Source organism: Strongylocentrotus purpuratus, unplaced genomic scaffold (genome assembly GCF_000002235.5).
Source record: "Strongylocentrotus purpuratus isolate Spur 01 unplaced genomic scaffold, Spur_5.0 spur5_scaffold_4, whole genome shotgun sequence".
In the NCBI taxonomy this organism is placed as follows: Eukaryota; Metazoa; Echinodermata; class Echinoidea; order Camarodonta; family Strongylocentrotidae; genus Strongylocentrotus; species Strongylocentrotus purpuratus.
This window is the reverse complement of record NW_022145610.1, coordinates 5,055,217-5,074,440: the sequence shown is the minus strand read 5'-3', so window position 1 is coordinate 5,074,440 and position 19,224 is coordinate 5,055,217. Positions and strand designations below refer to the sequence as shown.

At 34.7% G+C, this 19,224-nt stretch overlaps 1 protein-coding gene across 2 annotated transcripts in view; it reads left to right on the top strand.

Moving 5' to 3' along the window:
* Nucleotides 1-12,249, top strand: part of LOC100889465 (E3 ubiquitin-protein ligase COP1) — a 37,973-nt gene extending 25,724 nt beyond the window's left edge. For both annotated transcript variants that reach the window (XM_030997462.1, XM_030997461.1), the window contains exons 14-19: nt 823-904; nt 2,260-2,376; nt 3,107-3,224; nt 3,938-4,151; nt 5,234-5,293; nt 11,769-12,249. In XM_030997462.1, the coding sequence (XP_030853322.1) occupies nt 823-904; nt 2,260-2,376; nt 3,107-3,224; nt 3,938-4,151; nt 5,234-5,293; nt 11,769-11,831 (654 nt within the window). In that variant the 3' untranslated portion in view covers nt 11,832-12,249. The remainder of the gene's footprint in view (nt 1-822; nt 905-2,259; nt 2,377-3,106; nt 3,225-3,937; nt 4,152-5,233; nt 5,294-11,768) is intronic.
* The last annotated feature ends 6,975 nt before the right edge of the window (nt 12,250-19,224 follow it).

The following is a 19,224-nucleotide window of genomic DNA, read 5'->3' as shown; positions in this document are numbered from 1 at the left end:
CTTGGCTGGTCTGCCGTGGCACCAATGTCCTTTGGCAAGATATTAATCTACATTTGCCACTATCCACCCAGGTGTGGCAAATATGTACCTGATAAGATCCATTCCTTAAATGCTTATAGCACCTCAGAGCTGCTGAGCTAAAGCCAGGTTAATAATAAGTGATTTTAAGATGACTTGAGCATCCCCTGGGATGGATATATTGTGTGTGCAATATAAATGTAGCTATTATTTTTACTATTTTTTTTATTCAAGTCGATTGAAATCTATGAACACAAGTTGTAACAAATTTATAATATTCATGATCATATCTTATACCATGAAGAGGATTAAAAAAAGGTCATCTCTCTATTTCAACTTTTTGAGAAAAAAACAATTACACAATTTTGGTTACTCAAATTAGACAACTTATCGTCGCCTGGCTGGCAGAAGGGCGTTAGCTCAAATGTCAGGTCAAAAATGAAACTTTAAGCAGAAGGGCGTTAGCACTAAATCTCTTCAAACTTTGATAAAAACTGACTTATTTCCAAGAAAAAAATTGTGGCTGTGTTCTACTATAACATTTCTATCAGTCTTTTATGTTTTAAACCAATTTTCGGGACGGAAAGCAGTTTTAGATATAAAACAAATCTCTAAATGCGAATAATTTGAAAAGTAGTTTTCGAGTCGCTCGCTCGCTCGCTAACGCCGTTCTGCCAGCCGTATGATATAGAGAGTAGATACACCTTCTATGTTCTTGTTTAATTGTTTGTCTTGGTTGCCCAGTGATACTCAACAATTCAATCACGACATATTGTGTTTGTTATTTGTGTCTTCCCCTAACAGGAGCATGAGAAGCGGTGCTGGAGTATAGACTTTAATCGGATGGATCCTAAATTACTTGCCTCAGGGTCTGATGATGCTAAAGGTTAGAAGGAAATCACAGTGTTAAGGATCTTTCAGATATGATGCGGTAAACCATTGCAGGAAAGCTGCCACATATTTATTTAGCATGTAAAAAAATGGCAACTGCACGTAACGAAGGACTCTTGCATATTCACTGAGTTCTGTGTTTAAAAATCAGAATTTTGAAGCATATTACACTTTACGTGATTAAAAACAATCACGGTTTTGCTGTGTCATATCTGAAGTAGGCTTTATGGGTAGAAAGAATGATGGTTCGGTGGTAATAATAATAATAATAATAATAATAATAGCCTAATAGTCCACTCCAAATTTTATTAAACCGAAACGGAAATTCTTTTTGCCCAATTGATCGTGAGCCCGGCAGCCACTGAGCAGCGCCAGATCGACGTTGCTCCATCCCTTATTGTTGAACGCCAAACAAGGTAGCAACAACTCCCATCTTTTAACGTCTTTTGGTATGACGCGGCCGGGGTTCGAACCCACGACCTCCCGGTTGTGTGGTGGACGCTCTACTGACTGAGCCAACACATACAATTGATGAGAGGATTGAGGGATCAATTTTGTCATTTAAATGGTTTCTACATGTAAATTACCTTTCTCAGGGAAAAACAATACAAAAGTTAATTAAACTACTGAAATCTATAATAAATTGGACACAAAAATCTGCATTTGAAAGATTAAGAAATTGGCGATAAGACTAGGTAAAACAATGTAAATAGTTACAAAATTTGGTTTTGATAGTAAAAGGCAGAAGGCACTTAAGTCATCACAATTATTCTTCCCTGTTCTGTAAGTAAACTGCAAAAATCTTAGAATTTAGGAGAAGTAAAAAAGAATAGTAGTAGAAAAAGTTCAGAGAAAATGGTAAATGTGTACTGTGTCAAAAACTTTATTTATATATGTTATGTACCTACAAGTTTTGAATGAGGTTACCAGGTAAGTCCTTGGGAGTGTTTCACAAAGACTTAGATAGACTTTAAGTTGGACTTAGCTATGGCAGGCCGTTCATACCACTGTTTGCTCTCACCATTTACTGGCATTGGGTTCTCAAAGGATGTACAAATCGTGGTCACATATCCACATAATTTACATTTTTTGATTTTTGTTGTTCTGAAGATCATAATTGAGAGACCAATGGTGAGAGCAACCAATGGCATGAATGGCCTGCCATATTTAAGTCCCACTTAAAGTCAATCTTAGTCTTTGGGAAACACCCCCCTGGTAAATTTACATTCACTAATTTATTCATGGAATATCTATGTCTGTATAGAAGGAGACATGGATAAGTTCAATTGAAATGTGACTAATATCATGATTATATCTGCTGTTAACCAATTGTTTGTTCTTACTTGACAGTCAAACTATGGTCCACAAATCAAGAGCAATCGATCACTAGTCTAGAAGCCAAGGCTAATGTGTGCTGTGTCAAGTTCAACCCCACCAAGATGTATGGTCTAGCATTTGGGTCAGCAGGTCAGTCCGACATTCAATTGTTTTTAAAGTCATCGTTTAACAATGTTAAACCTGAGATGCATGGCCCTACATGTTATCAGTGTATGTGATATGGTGTAATATTGAAGCCCTAATAAAATTGCTCTTCAAGATGATCATGAAGTACATGTACCTCAAAAAAGTAAAAATCTTTGAGTGACCGGTTTTACCATACTTTTTTTCCCCAATAGACTGTAGTGTAATAAAAACTGTTAGGAAAAAGAAAAATTAAATTTTGATTTCCAATCATAAGTATCTTGATAATCAGACTGGCGATCAGCACGTTAAAGTCATGGGATTCCTGACTGACCTAACGGTTTGTAATTATGATTGCAGCATGAGCTTGAGTCACTTTAAAGGCTAATGGTCGCATTATGTCTAAAATAAAAATTAGAATAATAATACTTCTACTAATAATGATAATAATAAAAGAATATTTATTAAAAATATATATTTAAACAAAATAAAGTAAATGCTATTGACATAAACTCAGCTCAAAGTTTACTTGATAGGTATGCTTCATCTTTTGAAGTTTTTCAGTTTATAGAATAGCTGGCAAATTCTTACTTGGTGACTTTTTCATTTATTTCTTTCAGTAGGTACATGTACTTGTTAATTGTACTGGGGAATAACGTTTGCTTGTTAAACCTTGTAGTTTTCTCTCTCTAAAAAATAAAAATTGCTTTGATTATCACCTGTGACCTCTATACAGATCATTGTGTACACTACTATGACCTAAGACATCCCAAGCAACCTCTAAACGTCTTCAAGGGTCATCGGAAAGCTGTCTCGTACACAAAATTTGTCAACTCAGAAGAAATTGTATCAGCGTGAGTATTGTTTTGTTTCTTTTCTTTTTTAATTTCTATTTTCAATTCTGAATTTATTTTAAATTTATCTTTTGTTTTTAATTTTTAGTCTAAAAAGAATATTTTTGTCTATTTTTTTTTCTTCCGTAAGATAATTGCCCAAAATCCTTTTGTTGTGCATGTGAAAAGGGACCAGGGAAATGCTGACTAACAAATGCTATGGTTATTATAGTTGTAGACAGATGCTTATGTAGTAGAGGTGGTGTTGTGGTCTAGTGGATAAGTCACCTGACTGCAGATCACAAGGTACGGGGTTCAAAACCTACCCGGCACTAACGTCCTTTGGCAGACTTATCCTCTTTGTTTTCTGAGCTGTGCTCACTTGGCAAGTGTTGTGCCCCATTTCCAATTTTTTAAGAACGCTAATTTTTAAGGAGCTTGTCATTAATTGACAGAGGCTTATTGCTGTAATTTGTTAATCTCCTACGGTTGTTTCATTATTTCTTTTTCACACGTTTACGTTTCGCCTACCTCCGCAGGACGATTTGTATTCTTATAATTGAGTTACATGGTTTCTGTGTGCCTCTGTGATGTAAAGTCATTCTACAATTGTATATATACATACTGCTACATAAGAGGTAATTTCACTGCTCACGTTACAGTGAATGTGTAGTGCTTACCTCAAGGCTTACATGACAACACCATAACTACTTACATTCCTTTTCAACACCCAGGTCCACAGACAGTCAACTCAAACTATGGAATGTTGACAAGCCGCACTGTTTACGAACGTTTCGAGGTCACATCAACGAGAAGAACTTTGTGGGCTTAACATCCAATGATGACTACATCGCATGTGGCAGCGAGAATAACTCACTATTTGTCTTTTATAAAGGCCTCTCTAAGCAGATACTCACCTTCAAGTTTGACACAGTTAGAAGTCTAATGGTAAGGTCAAATTCTCTTTCATTTCTGCTATCATTTCATATTATCTTAACTTGCTTCGCCCTCCCCCCTCAAAACTGGTATTCTTATTACTATCTCAGTGTGTGTGTTGGGTTTTTACAGACGTGTATCAATCAAATATGATTATTTACCTCTGGGGACCGACCTATAACGTCAAATCCGAAAGACGTGACTCAGTTTCGAACCTGCGTCCTCGTCTAAATCAGTTTGTAACTTCCATTGTTAGCTGGATTACAGGCGCATGCCACAACGCCCCTCAATTGGCAAAAACTTCTCATACACTTCAATGATTTAATGATGGTGATGATTATCTATTTTACCGACTGCTGAGAAAGCAATTATGCATTTGTTGATAAGCAATAGATGTACTTATGGCTTGAACTTTTATGCAACAACTTGAAAGAAAGTGTAAGCTGAATATGAGTGTGCTATATTATAGAGATATCGACTGCCATGAGAAGCCTGGCTGCTTTATAGGCTCAAGGGGACGTGCACATCCTGCCATGACCCCTCGGCGCGCCAGGATGTGCACGTCCCCGAGAACGAACAGCCAGGCCTCAAATATTAAAGCAGTCGATATGTCTTTTATATACCGAATTGACACAAAAAGAATTCTTACCTTATCCTTTTCTTGAATAAAGGTTGGTTAAAACATCACAAAAAATCTGAGCCACTGTCTGATGACTAAATATTACAATCATTTGAAATCGCAGACTAAAAGCACTGTATGGTATCCGCGCTCGCACAAAGAAAATTTTAACTTGTAGACCAATGGGGATCGCAGCAAAATTTAACTATTTTCCCGGTACCCGGAATCTTGCGGGAATCTCACTCATGAACTATTGACCATTACTGGCATTGTTCTTTTCTTTATGGGAATGGCTAAAATCATGACTCCAATTTCGACCAATCAGATGACTAGATTTCTAAAGAGAGGTATATAATCCTCTTTATCACATCAATATCCTTTATGAATTTCTTGTGAGGATAATCTAAGATGTGTAATTGGCTTGAATTGAAAGTATATCATTTGTTTTCTCTTGTCTTCTTGTGTTTGATTGCAGGACAAGGATAAGAAAGAAGATGATTCCAATGAATTTGTCAGTGCTGTAGCATGGAGGACAGTAAGTAGTGCTAGCAGAAATCCAAACTGCATATGTTTCCCAAGGTGTAAAAGCTTTTTACAGTGAAGTCTTCTTTAGAGACCACTTGGACCGAAAGACCTCTTGTCTATAAAGATTTTGTTGTAGTTGAGTTCCCATGAAACAGTGTAACTCATTCAAACAGTTTAAAATGACTCAGTAACATTGCCTCAGACTCTGAAACAAAATCCTTGATTTAGCTCATGCTGAAATCATAATTATAAACCTTTAGGTCAGTCAGAATTCTTGTGACTTTTACAAGCCGATCGCCTGTCTGATTATCAAGATATTTATGATTGGAAATCAAAATTTCATTTTTCCTTTCCTAATAGTTTTTATAATACTACAGACATTGGGGGAAATGAGTATGCGGTATAGCCACAATCAGGGTGCAACTATTCTACGTACAGTGTTACGCATCTCTCCTGGAAACACAAAGTCATTTAATCAAATATCTTGTGGCCTGAAATGTTGGACCATATGAGTTCTTCATCAGGCAGCAACTTTTTTTGGAATTTCTTTTGTGTTGGCTGTGTGAGAGTGGTAATAGAGGGCCAAAAATACCACTTTTTGGCTGTTACGCATTTGCACTTCAAAAATGTGACTTTTTTCATAAGGTGTTACTGTGGAATTACACAAGATATGCCATATCTTTTCATGCCATCTTATAGTCCTTTTTATCTCCACTCAGTATTTTTTTACGGCTTGAGAATTGACCCAAGAATTGCGATACAGTGGTTACTTCTGTGAAGAGAGACAAGCGTAATGCTTTTTTGAAAAACAGCTTTGTGTATAATTTTGCCTCTATAATTCATATATTTTAGCATTATATCGATTGGTAATTGGTTATATTTTCTGAGTAACATGTTGTCCTATCGTCAGAAACTAAAAATCAAACAAAGATACAAGCGTTACAAAAATATATGCCCACATTCCGATCATAAATTTTGTCCGGAATTTCCTGTAGTGTCCGTAACGGTGTAATTCCTGCTATGTGAAAATATTTCCAAATTTTGTATATACTTAGCATTGTGTAACTACCTCCGGGGACTAGCTGTAGTATAATAATATTCAGCTAAGCATAACAGTTTTTTTGTTGCAATTTAATGAATGGCATTTGTAGTGTCCGTAACATATGTAGTGTCCGTAACACAAATTACACAAGTCTGTGATGGTGTAAAATCACAGCTTGATAACTAAATACTGCTAATTTGCAATTCAAATTTGATTTGATACAGTTACTCTTCTCAATGAATAACAAAAATCTCTTTTCCTTGAATGTTTTCTCCTGGATATGATATTTCGCAAACAAATAAGCTATTTTCCCTGAATTTAATTTTTAAAAAATAAAAAAAATTAACTTACGAGTAATTTAATATCAATATTTTATTTAAATAATATTAGTTAGATGTAATAAAGTATCAAATTAAATGCATCATTGTGTATTAGTTTCAATATCGAGGGTAGAAAAGAGTAGGAGCCAGTGTTACGGACACTACAGATCTGTGTTACGGACACTACAGAAGGAGTAATATCAAGGCCTGCAAGCCAAACTGTACCTCTTTTTCTGGAAACCAGTGTTCTAAAATAAATGTTAACATTGTAAAAGCTGTCTATGACATCAAATATGTATGATGCATGAGAAAATACAACATTTTAATCATTCAATTGCCTACCTACAAAATGTATAAGTCACTACATTGTATTTTATGTCCACACACACATAAAGACCTGGGTCGGTATTCAATTCAATACGCATAAGTACAAAAAAATTACCAAGTAAATGGCTAAGTTAAGTAATTTACTTATCTCGTATTCAAATCGCATTTTAGACTTATACTTACGTAAGACAAAATCTAAGTAAAATACTTACTGATAAGCATTGTGACGTCACACGGTCAATCAAAGTATTTGCGCAATATTTTATTGATGCATTGCAGTAAATGCGCGCTGATATAATTGTGCGCAGGTTGTAATACTGCGTAAGAAAACCATATGCCTGCCAATCAAGGCCTCCAAATAATTGGCTTAATTCTGGTAGGAGTTGACTTAAATATAGGGTAAAATACTTACCGGTAGCCAAAAATTTGAATCGAGTACCAGAATTGGCTAAGTATTTTATCTAAGCCAAATACTAAGTAAAAAGCTTAAATTTTGTACTTAAGTATTGAATTGAATATGAGCCTAGGGCGCACACCAGTACGTGTATGACTAGTGTCTCCTGAGGACTATGGAAAATACCTTCTTTGGAGGACACCCCCTTTGAGGGGATTTACATATAAATTATGAAATATCTCATCGTCTACGTTTTTGCTCGCAATTTCTCTTGATAAATTAAGCTCACTATTTGATGGAGAGAGAGAAAAAAAAAATTAAACTGAGGTCGCTTTTGACTTGTTTACTGACATTTATATATATATCTGAGGATTTTATGAATACTGGTTTAATTGCCACCACCACCAACAATTACCGAACATCTGAGGATTATTGAATAAACGTATCAGAAATGATTATTGATTACACCATAATTTTGAATATATAGTAATTATCACTTTATAAAAAAAAGGCTTTATTCCTGTTTTAAGGTTTTACAAGTACACCACTTAGTTGGTCGAAATACTCTTCATAAAGTACAGACTGTGGTCTTTTTATGACCCCAAATTTTTCAACGCTATTTTGACGAGTTCCTAAAAATGGGTTCTAAATATACTGAATATATCCTGCAGCACATACATGTACGATACGAGGACAATGCATGCAGTGCAATCTTCTCCAAACGCACATTGAATCCTGCACCACATACAAAACTGTAATATACAAGGACACATGGGAACTTTCTTTTCCAAACATTGTTTTTCGGTCTCACTGAGCAAATCTTGTAAGGTCCTATGAGATACATTTATCTTTTCAGAGTTACTTCTCAAAATAATGAAGTACATCGTCTTTTAAAAAATCTATGGTTTCCATGCTTAATAGGCTCACCTTGATTATGCTACATGATGTACTGTTTTATCCTCTTTTTTCTTCTCTTCTTCCTTTTTTTTTAATTGTATTGTTCTTCCTTTTCCTTATTTCTAATTCTTATCCTTCAAGTTTTCTTTATTCTTCTTTTTCTTTTCTTAAGTTATTATCCTTTTTATTCTCTTCTTCCTTCTTTTAATCTTTCCTCATGCGTTCCTTCGTTATGTCATTTTTTTAATGTCTTCTTTCATCTTCCTTAATTGTCTAAATAGTTATGCTTCTTTCAATGTTTAAAAGTGAGCAGAGAAGATGGAGAAGAAGAAAAAACACTTCAAATTCGGCCACCCCTGGAAATACATAGAACACTGACTTATGTTTTCTGCTTCTATTGAAAGGGTGGACTTCCCTTTAACCCTAAAAGGGCCGGGCTATTTGAGGTCTTGATATGGCCGGGGGGGCATTATGCCCCCCCCCCTAAGATCTCGGCCGTGAAACGTCCGATCGCCGCGAAAATGTGCACGCATGTCAAGTCAAGTGTATTGAATACTATGGTTAATTTAATTTTTTGCATATGTATGGTAATTTATGAAAATAAGGTAATAAAATTCACCTGTTTACCCATACATCCTATATTATTTATATTTAAGTATTCTTTTTCACTACATGTATTCGTTAGACCATTTGAAACAATAATACGATAATGATAACAATTTTTGGAAGAGCTAGGTTATTCCTTATGTTATCTCTTATTTTGATAATTTCTTATGTATTTCATTGTTTTTTCAACTTCTGTATTTTATTTTATTCTTTTTATTTTTTATTTCTACTTACAATTCAACTATTTTGACTCCCAAAACAAACACCAAAACTTTAAACAAGACCCAATAACCAATGTTTTATCTCTTTTTAGGAAAAAATGGCATTTCCATATATGTTTTGTACACAAACCACGAAAATCAATTTCGGGCTGACATGCAAAGACAAAAGGTCATGTGACTCTGTAACTGTACCCCCGATTTAAAAAAAAATTGTTTTAAAAGATGTGCAAGACTCGAAAGAAAAAAGTCAGCGAGCGGCGGGGCGCCATCCGTATGCGTTCCCGAACAATCAGAAAAATCGCGGAGGGGGGGGGGGGGCGTGCATAATGGTCCCCGGCCTTATTAGGGTTAAGTCCTATCCAAGATACTTGGTAATGAGGATATGAAAAGATACTCTCTGTTGGCCTCAAGATATGCAGCAACAACATATGATTGCAGAAAAAAGGCAAATGGATTAATTATATATTGCATCAAAGAATAGCATGTACACTATAGTGTATTATGTATAAAATGTAGTGTCCGTAACATCCTATAGGATTTTGTACATAAGTTATTTTGGACAACTTATGATATGAAACGAGCCTTCCTAGCAATTTGATTTGTTTTTATTTGTATACAGATGGGACTAAAGTTTGTAATTTGTCTCATTTACCAATGTTTGGTTGGCTTTTAAAAAGTTTCAGGTTTTGAAAAAATGTCATTTATCAGATTTGACCTTGTGTTACTTCTGATGTGCATACTGCGTCTAATTTATGGACTGAAGTGAGTGTGAATTGTTTTATTTTTCACAAATGGCCAAGAAATTCCCCCAAAAAGTGCAAAATATTTGAGTGTTAAGATAAATAATGCTTGAAAATTCCATTTTGGTAGCTTTGTGTAGTGTCCGTAACATCCCATAGGATTATGTACATAAGTAAGTTTGGACAACTTATGATATGAAACGAGCCTTCCTAGCAATTTGATTTGTTTTTATATGTATACAGATGGGACTAAAGTTTGTAATTTGTCTCATTTATCAATGTTTGGTTGGCTTTTTAGAAAGTTTCAGGTTTTGAAAAAATATCATTTATCAGATTTGACCTTGTGTTACCTCTGATGTGTATACTGCGTCTATTTCATGGACTGAAGTGAGTGTGAATTGTTTTATTTTTCACAAATGGCCAAGAAATTCCCCCAAAAGTGCAAAATATTTGAGTGTTAAGGTAAATAATGCTGAAAAATTCCATTTCTGTAGCTTTGTGTAGTGTCCGTAACACCTACCACCCCCTGTGGTGTTGATACTCATAAAATGATAACCAAGATAGTTTCCTCAAGGATATTGCGGGGTATTAACCCCAGGGTATGGATGAACAATTTGGCGTTGATGAAACTGCTCTATTGCATACTTTATTTTTGGACCCAAGTGCAAATGGTTTTGCACCCTGATTGTGGCTATACCGACGGTAAAATAGGTCACTCAAGGATTTTTACTTTTTTGAGGCACTTCATGATCATTTTGAAGCACAATTTTGTTCGGGCTTCAATATTACACGATATCACAGACACTGATAACATGTAGGGCCATGCATCTCAGATTTAACATTGTTAAACGATGCCTTTAAAGTAAACATGTGTATAATGAACAATGATGTTTTTGTTGATAATAATTTCAAACTCATTAGGCGATAATTTATATATATATTTATATCAGTATAGAATCTGAAGATTGGTTTAACCCCTCCCCTGCTGTGAGCATCAAATTCTGTCAAGAATGTTGGTGTTCTTCTAAAAGTCTGAATTATAACTAGCCTTTTATTTCTTGATAATAAAGAAATACATGTAGGTACTAACATCATAAAGATTATTCTCATTTAAAAGCCAGTTTTAACGAATGAACACAAAAGTAGAAACCAAAATTGTATTGCTTAAAGGTAATACAAAGTTTTAGTATGGGGTCATGAATTTGGTTCAGATGAACATATTTGGACGCATATGCGGTCCTACAATATTCAGTGATCATTGTCGCGGTTGAAATCGAGTCTAAAGTTATGAAATTGTAAGTAATTAACTTTTTATCTTGTATAGCTCCCTCTCAAGGTTAAGATATAAATTAAGCTATAAAACAATGTTTCTTGACTAAAATCTACTGATTAATTGTTCCCGTTCGGAAATTATAAATCACAACTACACATTCTGAGATTTTCATGGTCGCAGCTACCATTGTACGGCCGTAGGCGCTATTTGAAATTTATCAAAATTTACCGGGAGCACCGGTAAATTTTTGTATTCAATTTTTCTCAAAAGTAGAAGTAGTTTAGGGGCTAAATTTGCTAGTGCTTATAATACATCCTCAGGGGCATCCAAATATATAAAAATTGTAAAGAATCATTATCCACCCAATTTTCAAAATTTCCCAAAACTTTGTATTACCTTTAATGTATATTAATAATTTATCAACAACCCAGTAAAACCAAACAGGTGTATCAGTCATCAATACTTAACCTGGGCCCTGTTTCATGAAATTTGTCATCAGTAACAGCTGTCACAATTCTATAAAATATTTGCTCATGGCTTATCATGTGCATACTTTCAGTATCAATTACTGACACTTTGTTATGTTGATAGTTTGGTAGACGTCCCTCAACTCGTCAGGTAAACACACCATTTTGTTTCTCTCTTTCTTTGTTTTTCTCCTGCAGGGTTCCAATGTCCTTGTAGCAGCAAACAGTCAGGGAACCATCAAGGTCTTAGAGCTAGTTTGATGATGGCCTAGCTCGACACCCTTCACTATTGCCTCATCCTAGAAATATATTCCACATCATTTGTCAACTCCCCATCTGTTTGTTCAACCATCACAAAAAAGAATAATAATACTGTAAGCGCTGTGGTCAATTAACGAAAAGCACTATTTAAGAATTTGAATTATTATTAAACGTTTTTCTCATATTGTTGATCTACTCTGCCAATTCCTGTGTTCATTTAACCATCACAGATTATCTGTCCATTCTTAAACAAATTCACCTCTTTACTCAGGGATTTGTTTGATTGAAGAAATTGTAAAGAATTGATGTCATCCATACCACTTGAAGGTATTGATCAAAGTTCAAAGATAATTTTGAGTTCTGGTTATAATCACAAATAGATTCTCACAGAACCAAGCAATACTTATTTATAACTTTCGGTCTACAGCATAAAATGCAATTTAGAATTGCTTTTACTCTTTATTCAATAAAGATCCAAAGCCAAGACTGCCACATTGTATGGAGTGTCATGATACATGAACATAGATACTGTATGGTGACAAAAGGTGACTGTGGCAGTCTACTCTTCCAATAATTGACCAAACCCTGAAAAGAATACAGCCATTTTCTTTTAACTTGCAAATCCATTACCAGAACTAAACATATTCTCTTGAATTCCGTGTAGGAGAACCATTTTCTTGGCCATCCATCCAGATATACATTTTGCAATTCTTTTATTTGGGTGCCAACATCACTTTTAAAAGAGGTATTTTTGTTGTACTTGTAGTACTCTGTTACCAAGTTTATATTTCTATGATTTATAAATGTAGATGATTTAAAAACTAGATGTGTCTGTAAATATTGCAGTTTGCCATTTTAAATCAAATTAGAACACTGCTGCTTACTCTCTAAGAGGTTAGGGACATTGTGGTTAACAAGTTATCCACTAGAGTCTACTACCACTGCAACTAATTCCAGGAACAAGCTTTTATTTACTTTCTAGTTCTATGTACTAGGACAATGCGCCAACCTTAACAAAATAATCTTAAAAATTCAAATTAAAGGTAATCTTCCTTTGAGGAAATTCACTACTAATGGAATAGTTTCATCTTTTGAATGTATTGCTAGCTGTTGACAATATTTTTATATGTTGTGAAATGTCTTTTTTTGCATCAAATGCAAATGGTAGAAAACCAAAGGTGAAGAATTATCTTATATGTGTGTGTGTCCACCTATTTTCTGCAATGGTCTGTAGCCAGTGATGTATACAAGTATTCCCATTTACTCTATTTTTGATGTAGTCAAGACTATTATATTAAGCTTTTAATTCCTATATGTAGAGGTCTCGTGGTCAAGTGGATATGTCACCGGACTGTGGACCACAAGGTCCGCGGTTCAAATCCTGCCGCGGCACTAATGTCCTTTGGCAAGACATTAATCTAAGTTTGCCCACACTCGGCCCAGGTGAGGTAAATGGGTACCTGGTAGGATTATTCCTTGAAATGCACTGTGCACTAATAACAGCTGCCAGAGCTAAAGCTAGGGTATTAATTTCCAAAGCTCTTTGGAAACGCATATGTAATTTATATAATGTGATATGCGTAATTATTATTACAGGAACACCCGTTTTCTGGAAAAAAGCCTGAATTCAGCCCCTAGCAGTTTATTATTCAGCCACATTTCAGGCTTTTTGTGTACAAAATAGAAAGTGTTAAAAGACCATCAGGCCTACTCATGAATTCTAACTGGCAACCCTGTTCCAAGAGTTTGGCTAGGAGATCACAAGAAAGGATATGACTTTTCCTTTTCTCCAGCTGCAAAACTCCCAACACCCTGTAATAGCAATGCTATTACTCATGATCAGGAAGAATTTAAATCATTATTGAGTCCAAAATCTTATCCTATTCATTTTCAGTCAAAATTCAGGTGTAGGCTAGTTGTAAGTGTAACGATGGTTTTCAGATTGTTAAATTCAAACTCAGTCCATCAAAAAGTATGTTATCCAAGAATCAATTTTTCAAATATTTACTTTATCCACCTGTTTCTAATTTTCTTTCTTTCTTTTTTTTTTGAGAGGGGGGGGGGGCATTATCTGTATAATTGAGCTTCAAGGTTGTATACCTATTTGATGATCTTCAATCCATTTGATATAATAGAAAAATTGGTGGCAGAGAGTTCATTCACAGGGCATTATCATGGGGGGGGGGGGGGGCACGGGCTGCTTGCTTGCAAGTAATTTAACATGTGGGGCTTCCTGAATGACACATTGTAATGAATCTCTGATCAATCCAATGCATCTAAAACATGTATTTTCTTTTCTTGATCTTTTTACTGATGTGTAGTTAGAGTTATGTTTACCAATCCACAGACTATGTTATATAAGTATGTTCAAACTGCTCATTGATATTTATTTACATATCAGTATCTTTATATTGAATAGTGGTTCATCTCAATGTTTTCTCACTGATGATTTATCAAAGGTGCTTGCATATTACTATTGTTGATTTTGCCCTGCGCTTTATGTAGGTTTGATCAATTTCTTATTTCAAGTTGTACAAACAGAGATATTATTTTTTGAGCACATGTCCTACCCAAGAAATCCTCTCCTTTTTTTTTTGGAATTGTTATCTGCATGGAAATTATCTAAAAAGGAATCCCAGATTTTATTCCATCTGATGATATGTGACCCTTATCACAGTCTAAGCCCCATTTTATGAAGAGTTTTGATTGATAAGATTCAATCAATTCAATCATAAATCAGCCTCTCAATCAACTATTTTGATCGATTTCAAACTCAAGTTAAAGAGAAGGTTGAGTGCTGGGAAGTGGTTAAAAATAATTTGTGAGCATTATCATTGTCTTATGCAAGTGTGGAAGAACATCAGATAAAAAATGTTCCCTGAAAAGCATGGCTCTTCAACTGCCTTAGTATTTTAAGTATGGCATGCAACATTATGAAAATGGGGACAGATTTTTATGCCACATGTTCGTGTAGTCCCATATACATCTTTCTGTGTACAGTGCTTGTAACTTTACCAAGACTGGGCCAAATTTCTTATCATTTTGATGATACCTTAACCTTGCAGTACACACCAATACTTATATGCTAGATGATCAACCTTTTCTGATCGATTCCACAACGTTTCTTTCACAATGCAATCGCATGACCAGAACTCAACTTTATCTTTAAGTTGCAATTGATTTGGATCAGTTAATACTCTTCTATTCGTTCCTTGTCTTTTCTGAGGTTGTTAAGTTAGTTGGTGACATTCATCACATTGTTGCTATGTCAGGAATTTTCAGGAGTCCTTAAAAGTTGTAAAAAGGTGACCCTATAGAAGAAGTTTAACCTTTTTATTTGTTAGTAATAAAAGGGATCTTCGCAATTTGAAAATTGGGTGCATTTCCTTATTTGTCATTAATACAAAGTGGTCTGCTTGTTTTACAATATTTAACATTGCCGAACTCATTAAATTTAGTCGGAATTACTCTATTTAATTCAAATATCTCAATCGCCAATAGATAATTTATACATGTATAGAGAGAATTTACTGTAGAAATACTGCTGAATGAGAAATCAGTTCTGATTAATCACCTATTTGTGTTGTCAGCTTGTTGTATCTGGTACTATTAAGTTGGTTGTGTTTACCGATTCATAGTATTATGTAATAAGTTTGTTATTTCAACATGTTAATGTACAGAATTCCATGTATGTCTCTATGAATTGAATTTATGTAAAAAGGATAACAAATGAAATCCATGATTATGGATTGTATTAATGCACATTGAAACCAGATGGTTGCACATGTATCTGCCTGTATATGGGAGAACAAAGAAAGATATTAACACTATAATATCTGAATTATTTGTTGGATTTCTTATTGTGTTGCTCTTTGTATTGGAAAATGAAAGAAGATTTGATGAAAGAGAGATTGAGAGGAATGAATGAATATGTATGGATAATGATCTTTATACACTATACAAACAATCTGTTTGCCTTTGGGCTGTCTACAATGCTGTTTCAAAATAGACATACAATTTGTCAACTCAAAGATTTAAAAATGCCTTCTACAAATCAATATGTCCAACAGTAGCATGATAGAAAGATATTGAGGGTTCAGTCACACAAAGACGTAACTCCATATTTTGTGAAAAATGAGTATTTGATATCAAAATGTTGAGAAAAATGTGGGCTTTCCAGGAAACACAAAGACGTAACTCCACCCAACACCCCATTGATGTCAATGGCTAGTGAAACATAGTGGACCTCTATCTTTAAACCACTTTTTCTAAAAATGGCCAAAACGGAGTTACGTCTTTGTGTCACTGCACCCCTCGATTTTGAAGTTTAATGAAGGAAGAGTATAACGAAAAGATGAAGACCGAATTTAATGGGAAGAAGGCAATATATATATTGCTACAGAATAGAATATGAAAATAAGAAAATTATGACAGAAAAAAAGATGATTATATCAGTGGCAGAGATATCATTTATTATTGTTAAAGGATCTGCCTCTTTATACCACATTAAACAATTCAAAAACGTGGTTGAGTTATCTCGAAATATGTTCAATGCGAAACATAACTCCGCAAAATACGTACCGGTATGTACCTCACTGCATCGGAATGGATCAAAGACGTTGAAGTTTATTCATTCAAAACGCCCTCTCTCGAATTAATGCACGCACTAAGAACATATCATGCCAACTATTATCTGCTGGTAAATCTTTACTGGTATGTGATATTAAAAACTATATAAATTATATCAGAGCAGGGATATCTCTGTAAAGAGTTAAATCTTTCTCAATTTTAAAGTCATTTGATGACTAATGTATGCATGGACGTAAGAGGCATTTTCATCCTGGAAGGGGGGGAGGGGGGTTGCCGTCTAGATCTCTTGTTTAACAACTTTCCAGTTTCTAAAATAAAGAACTGAGCGGGCGAACAAAATGGTGTATTATCAATTTATGACAATAGACTGATTAATTTTTGAAGTTTATTAAATATCATGTACAGATGTATAAACTTTTTTTTTAATTGTGAACTGACTACCTTGAAAAAGTGCCTTAATTTAAATTTAGGTCTATTCTGTCCCTACAGTGTTTCGAATTTCACATTTATATAATAATTTAACTAAATATCCTATATCATTATTTAGTGATTTTAGTTAAGTTTTGTTATTGTTCATGCCCCGTTTTGAAATCTTCATCACTTTGATGATAACCTTAAAAAAATAAAGAGACATCCTCTATATCAGCACAAGTATATAACCAAAGTCCGTGAACTTCCGTGAACCTGCGAAAGAGAGAATCAAATCAAGAAACAGTTCTAAAGCCATTGAATACTCAATCAAACAATCAAAGCCAGCAATCTCACAATATGATTTTGTCACGAAATCAATGTTTCGGACTGATTCTGTCACGAAATCAATTTCACAGAGTGACCATTTTTATATTAAATTTCCATTTTGCCCTGCCCGCTCTTTTATAATAATATCACACTCCCCCCTTCTCTCTCATTAAGCAATATGCTTTAATCTATCTGGCTGTTGCCAGATCTAAAAAACATCACCGTATGACTAGGTTTCCCCGCGTATGCATCAACAAAATAAACGCAAGAAATGAATCGGGGGGGGGGGGGGGTAGTCCACTTGATTAATTTCATTATCAACATGGTACAATATTTTGTAAACCACCAGTATATAGTGAGTTTTATGAGTATTTTTGTATATACAGTATATATAAATTGTTGTTGTTATTACTTATTATTTATTTATTTTTTACAGTTTTAATTTATGAAAATCAAAGAAAAATCCCAATGCACAAGGTAGTAAAGGCAGGTGGCAATGGAGAAATAAATATGTTAACAAAGTCACTGAAACTGCTATAATAACAGGTCTTCCAATTGTTGATACATCACGAACATCAGTTAAAGTCTATCCTCCTCTTTCGAAAGTGAAAAGCAATTCTGTCCTTATACTTGGCTATTAGTACTCTAAATCATTGTTAGAGTTCATTAAAACCATAGAGGAGATTCCTCTGAATCTGCAATATCAGACATAATATTTGATCAGCAAAAAGACACAAGTTAAGAAATATATCATCTTTTACCAAAATACTTTTTCAAATGGGCATATATTATATTCTTATTCTCTTTTTTTAAAAATCAATAATGCTTATAATTTCATCCCAAATTGGGGCAATCACTAAAATGGTTGCTGGAAATTCGTTACTGAAAAGCAATCTTTTTAATTTTGAATAAGATATCATTAAAGCGATTGCATCATAAAATATCTTGTAATGAGCGAAGGCGAGTATAAATATACATTTAAAGTTCATCAAATGAATCTTTTCCCAGTTCACAATTTCGGTGATTATAATAACTGCTTTCCAGAATGAAATACGAGTATCAGGGATGCCTTATTCAAGCATAATTGAATAAGAATGTTTTGGAATTTTGCGCGTCCGTTTAAGCTTGTCAAAAATGACACTATAAAATTCCTTGGTCGCAGTATCAAATCCTTCCAACCATAGTTTAGGGATTTAAAAAAAATATATATATATTATTATGATTATGTAGAGGTAGATTTCTATTTTTATTGAAATTGTAACATTGTTTTTAGGTGTATTTACTGTTCAGTTGCTAAATTTTGTGAGAAAACTGTTGATAAATAAAATTTGCTGTTGAAAAAAGCCTGTGAATACCAAGGGGGTGTTTCATCAAGCCTTAAAATCGATCTTAAAATCGATATCAATTCTAGTTGATGAAACATCCCCCCCCCCCCCGGTATGACTTTTTATATCGTGCTATGCGAATATACTGATTCGTCTGACAATTTAACAACACAGTAATTTTGACAACAAAATAAAGCCAGAGAAGAAATGAGAATCACAAGATATGATGCAACATGAGATGACAATTCCCCTAAATATTGGTAATTTTGACTTCTAGTCAAATGCCTTTGTGGGCTCACGCTTTTTGAGGCTCTTACCGAATGCACCTAGATTAATTCAAGGCGGCAAGAGGTACTTACATTCCGTCACCTTCCTTCTCGGACACAGGCACTTTTCCGTACTCCATCTCGCCGCTTTCCAAGACTGTGGAACAACCCTCCCTCACTAATAAAAGATACTGCTGTACCCAGGCGCGTACGCCTCAATTTTTGTTGTTGTGTGTTTGTGTGAAGAAACCCCCCCCCCTCACTTAAAAAAAAAAAAAAAAAAAAAAAAAAAAGAAGCTAATATAGGTGACCTAAAAAGGTGACCTTACCCCCCCCCCCCACGGAACGAAATGTCGATCGGTCAAATGTTCAAATTTCGGGACAAAAATAATAGTAAAGGTAACCTTACCCCCCCCCCCCCCCCCCCCCAACGGAACGAAATGTCGATCGGTCAAATGTTCAAATTTCGGGACA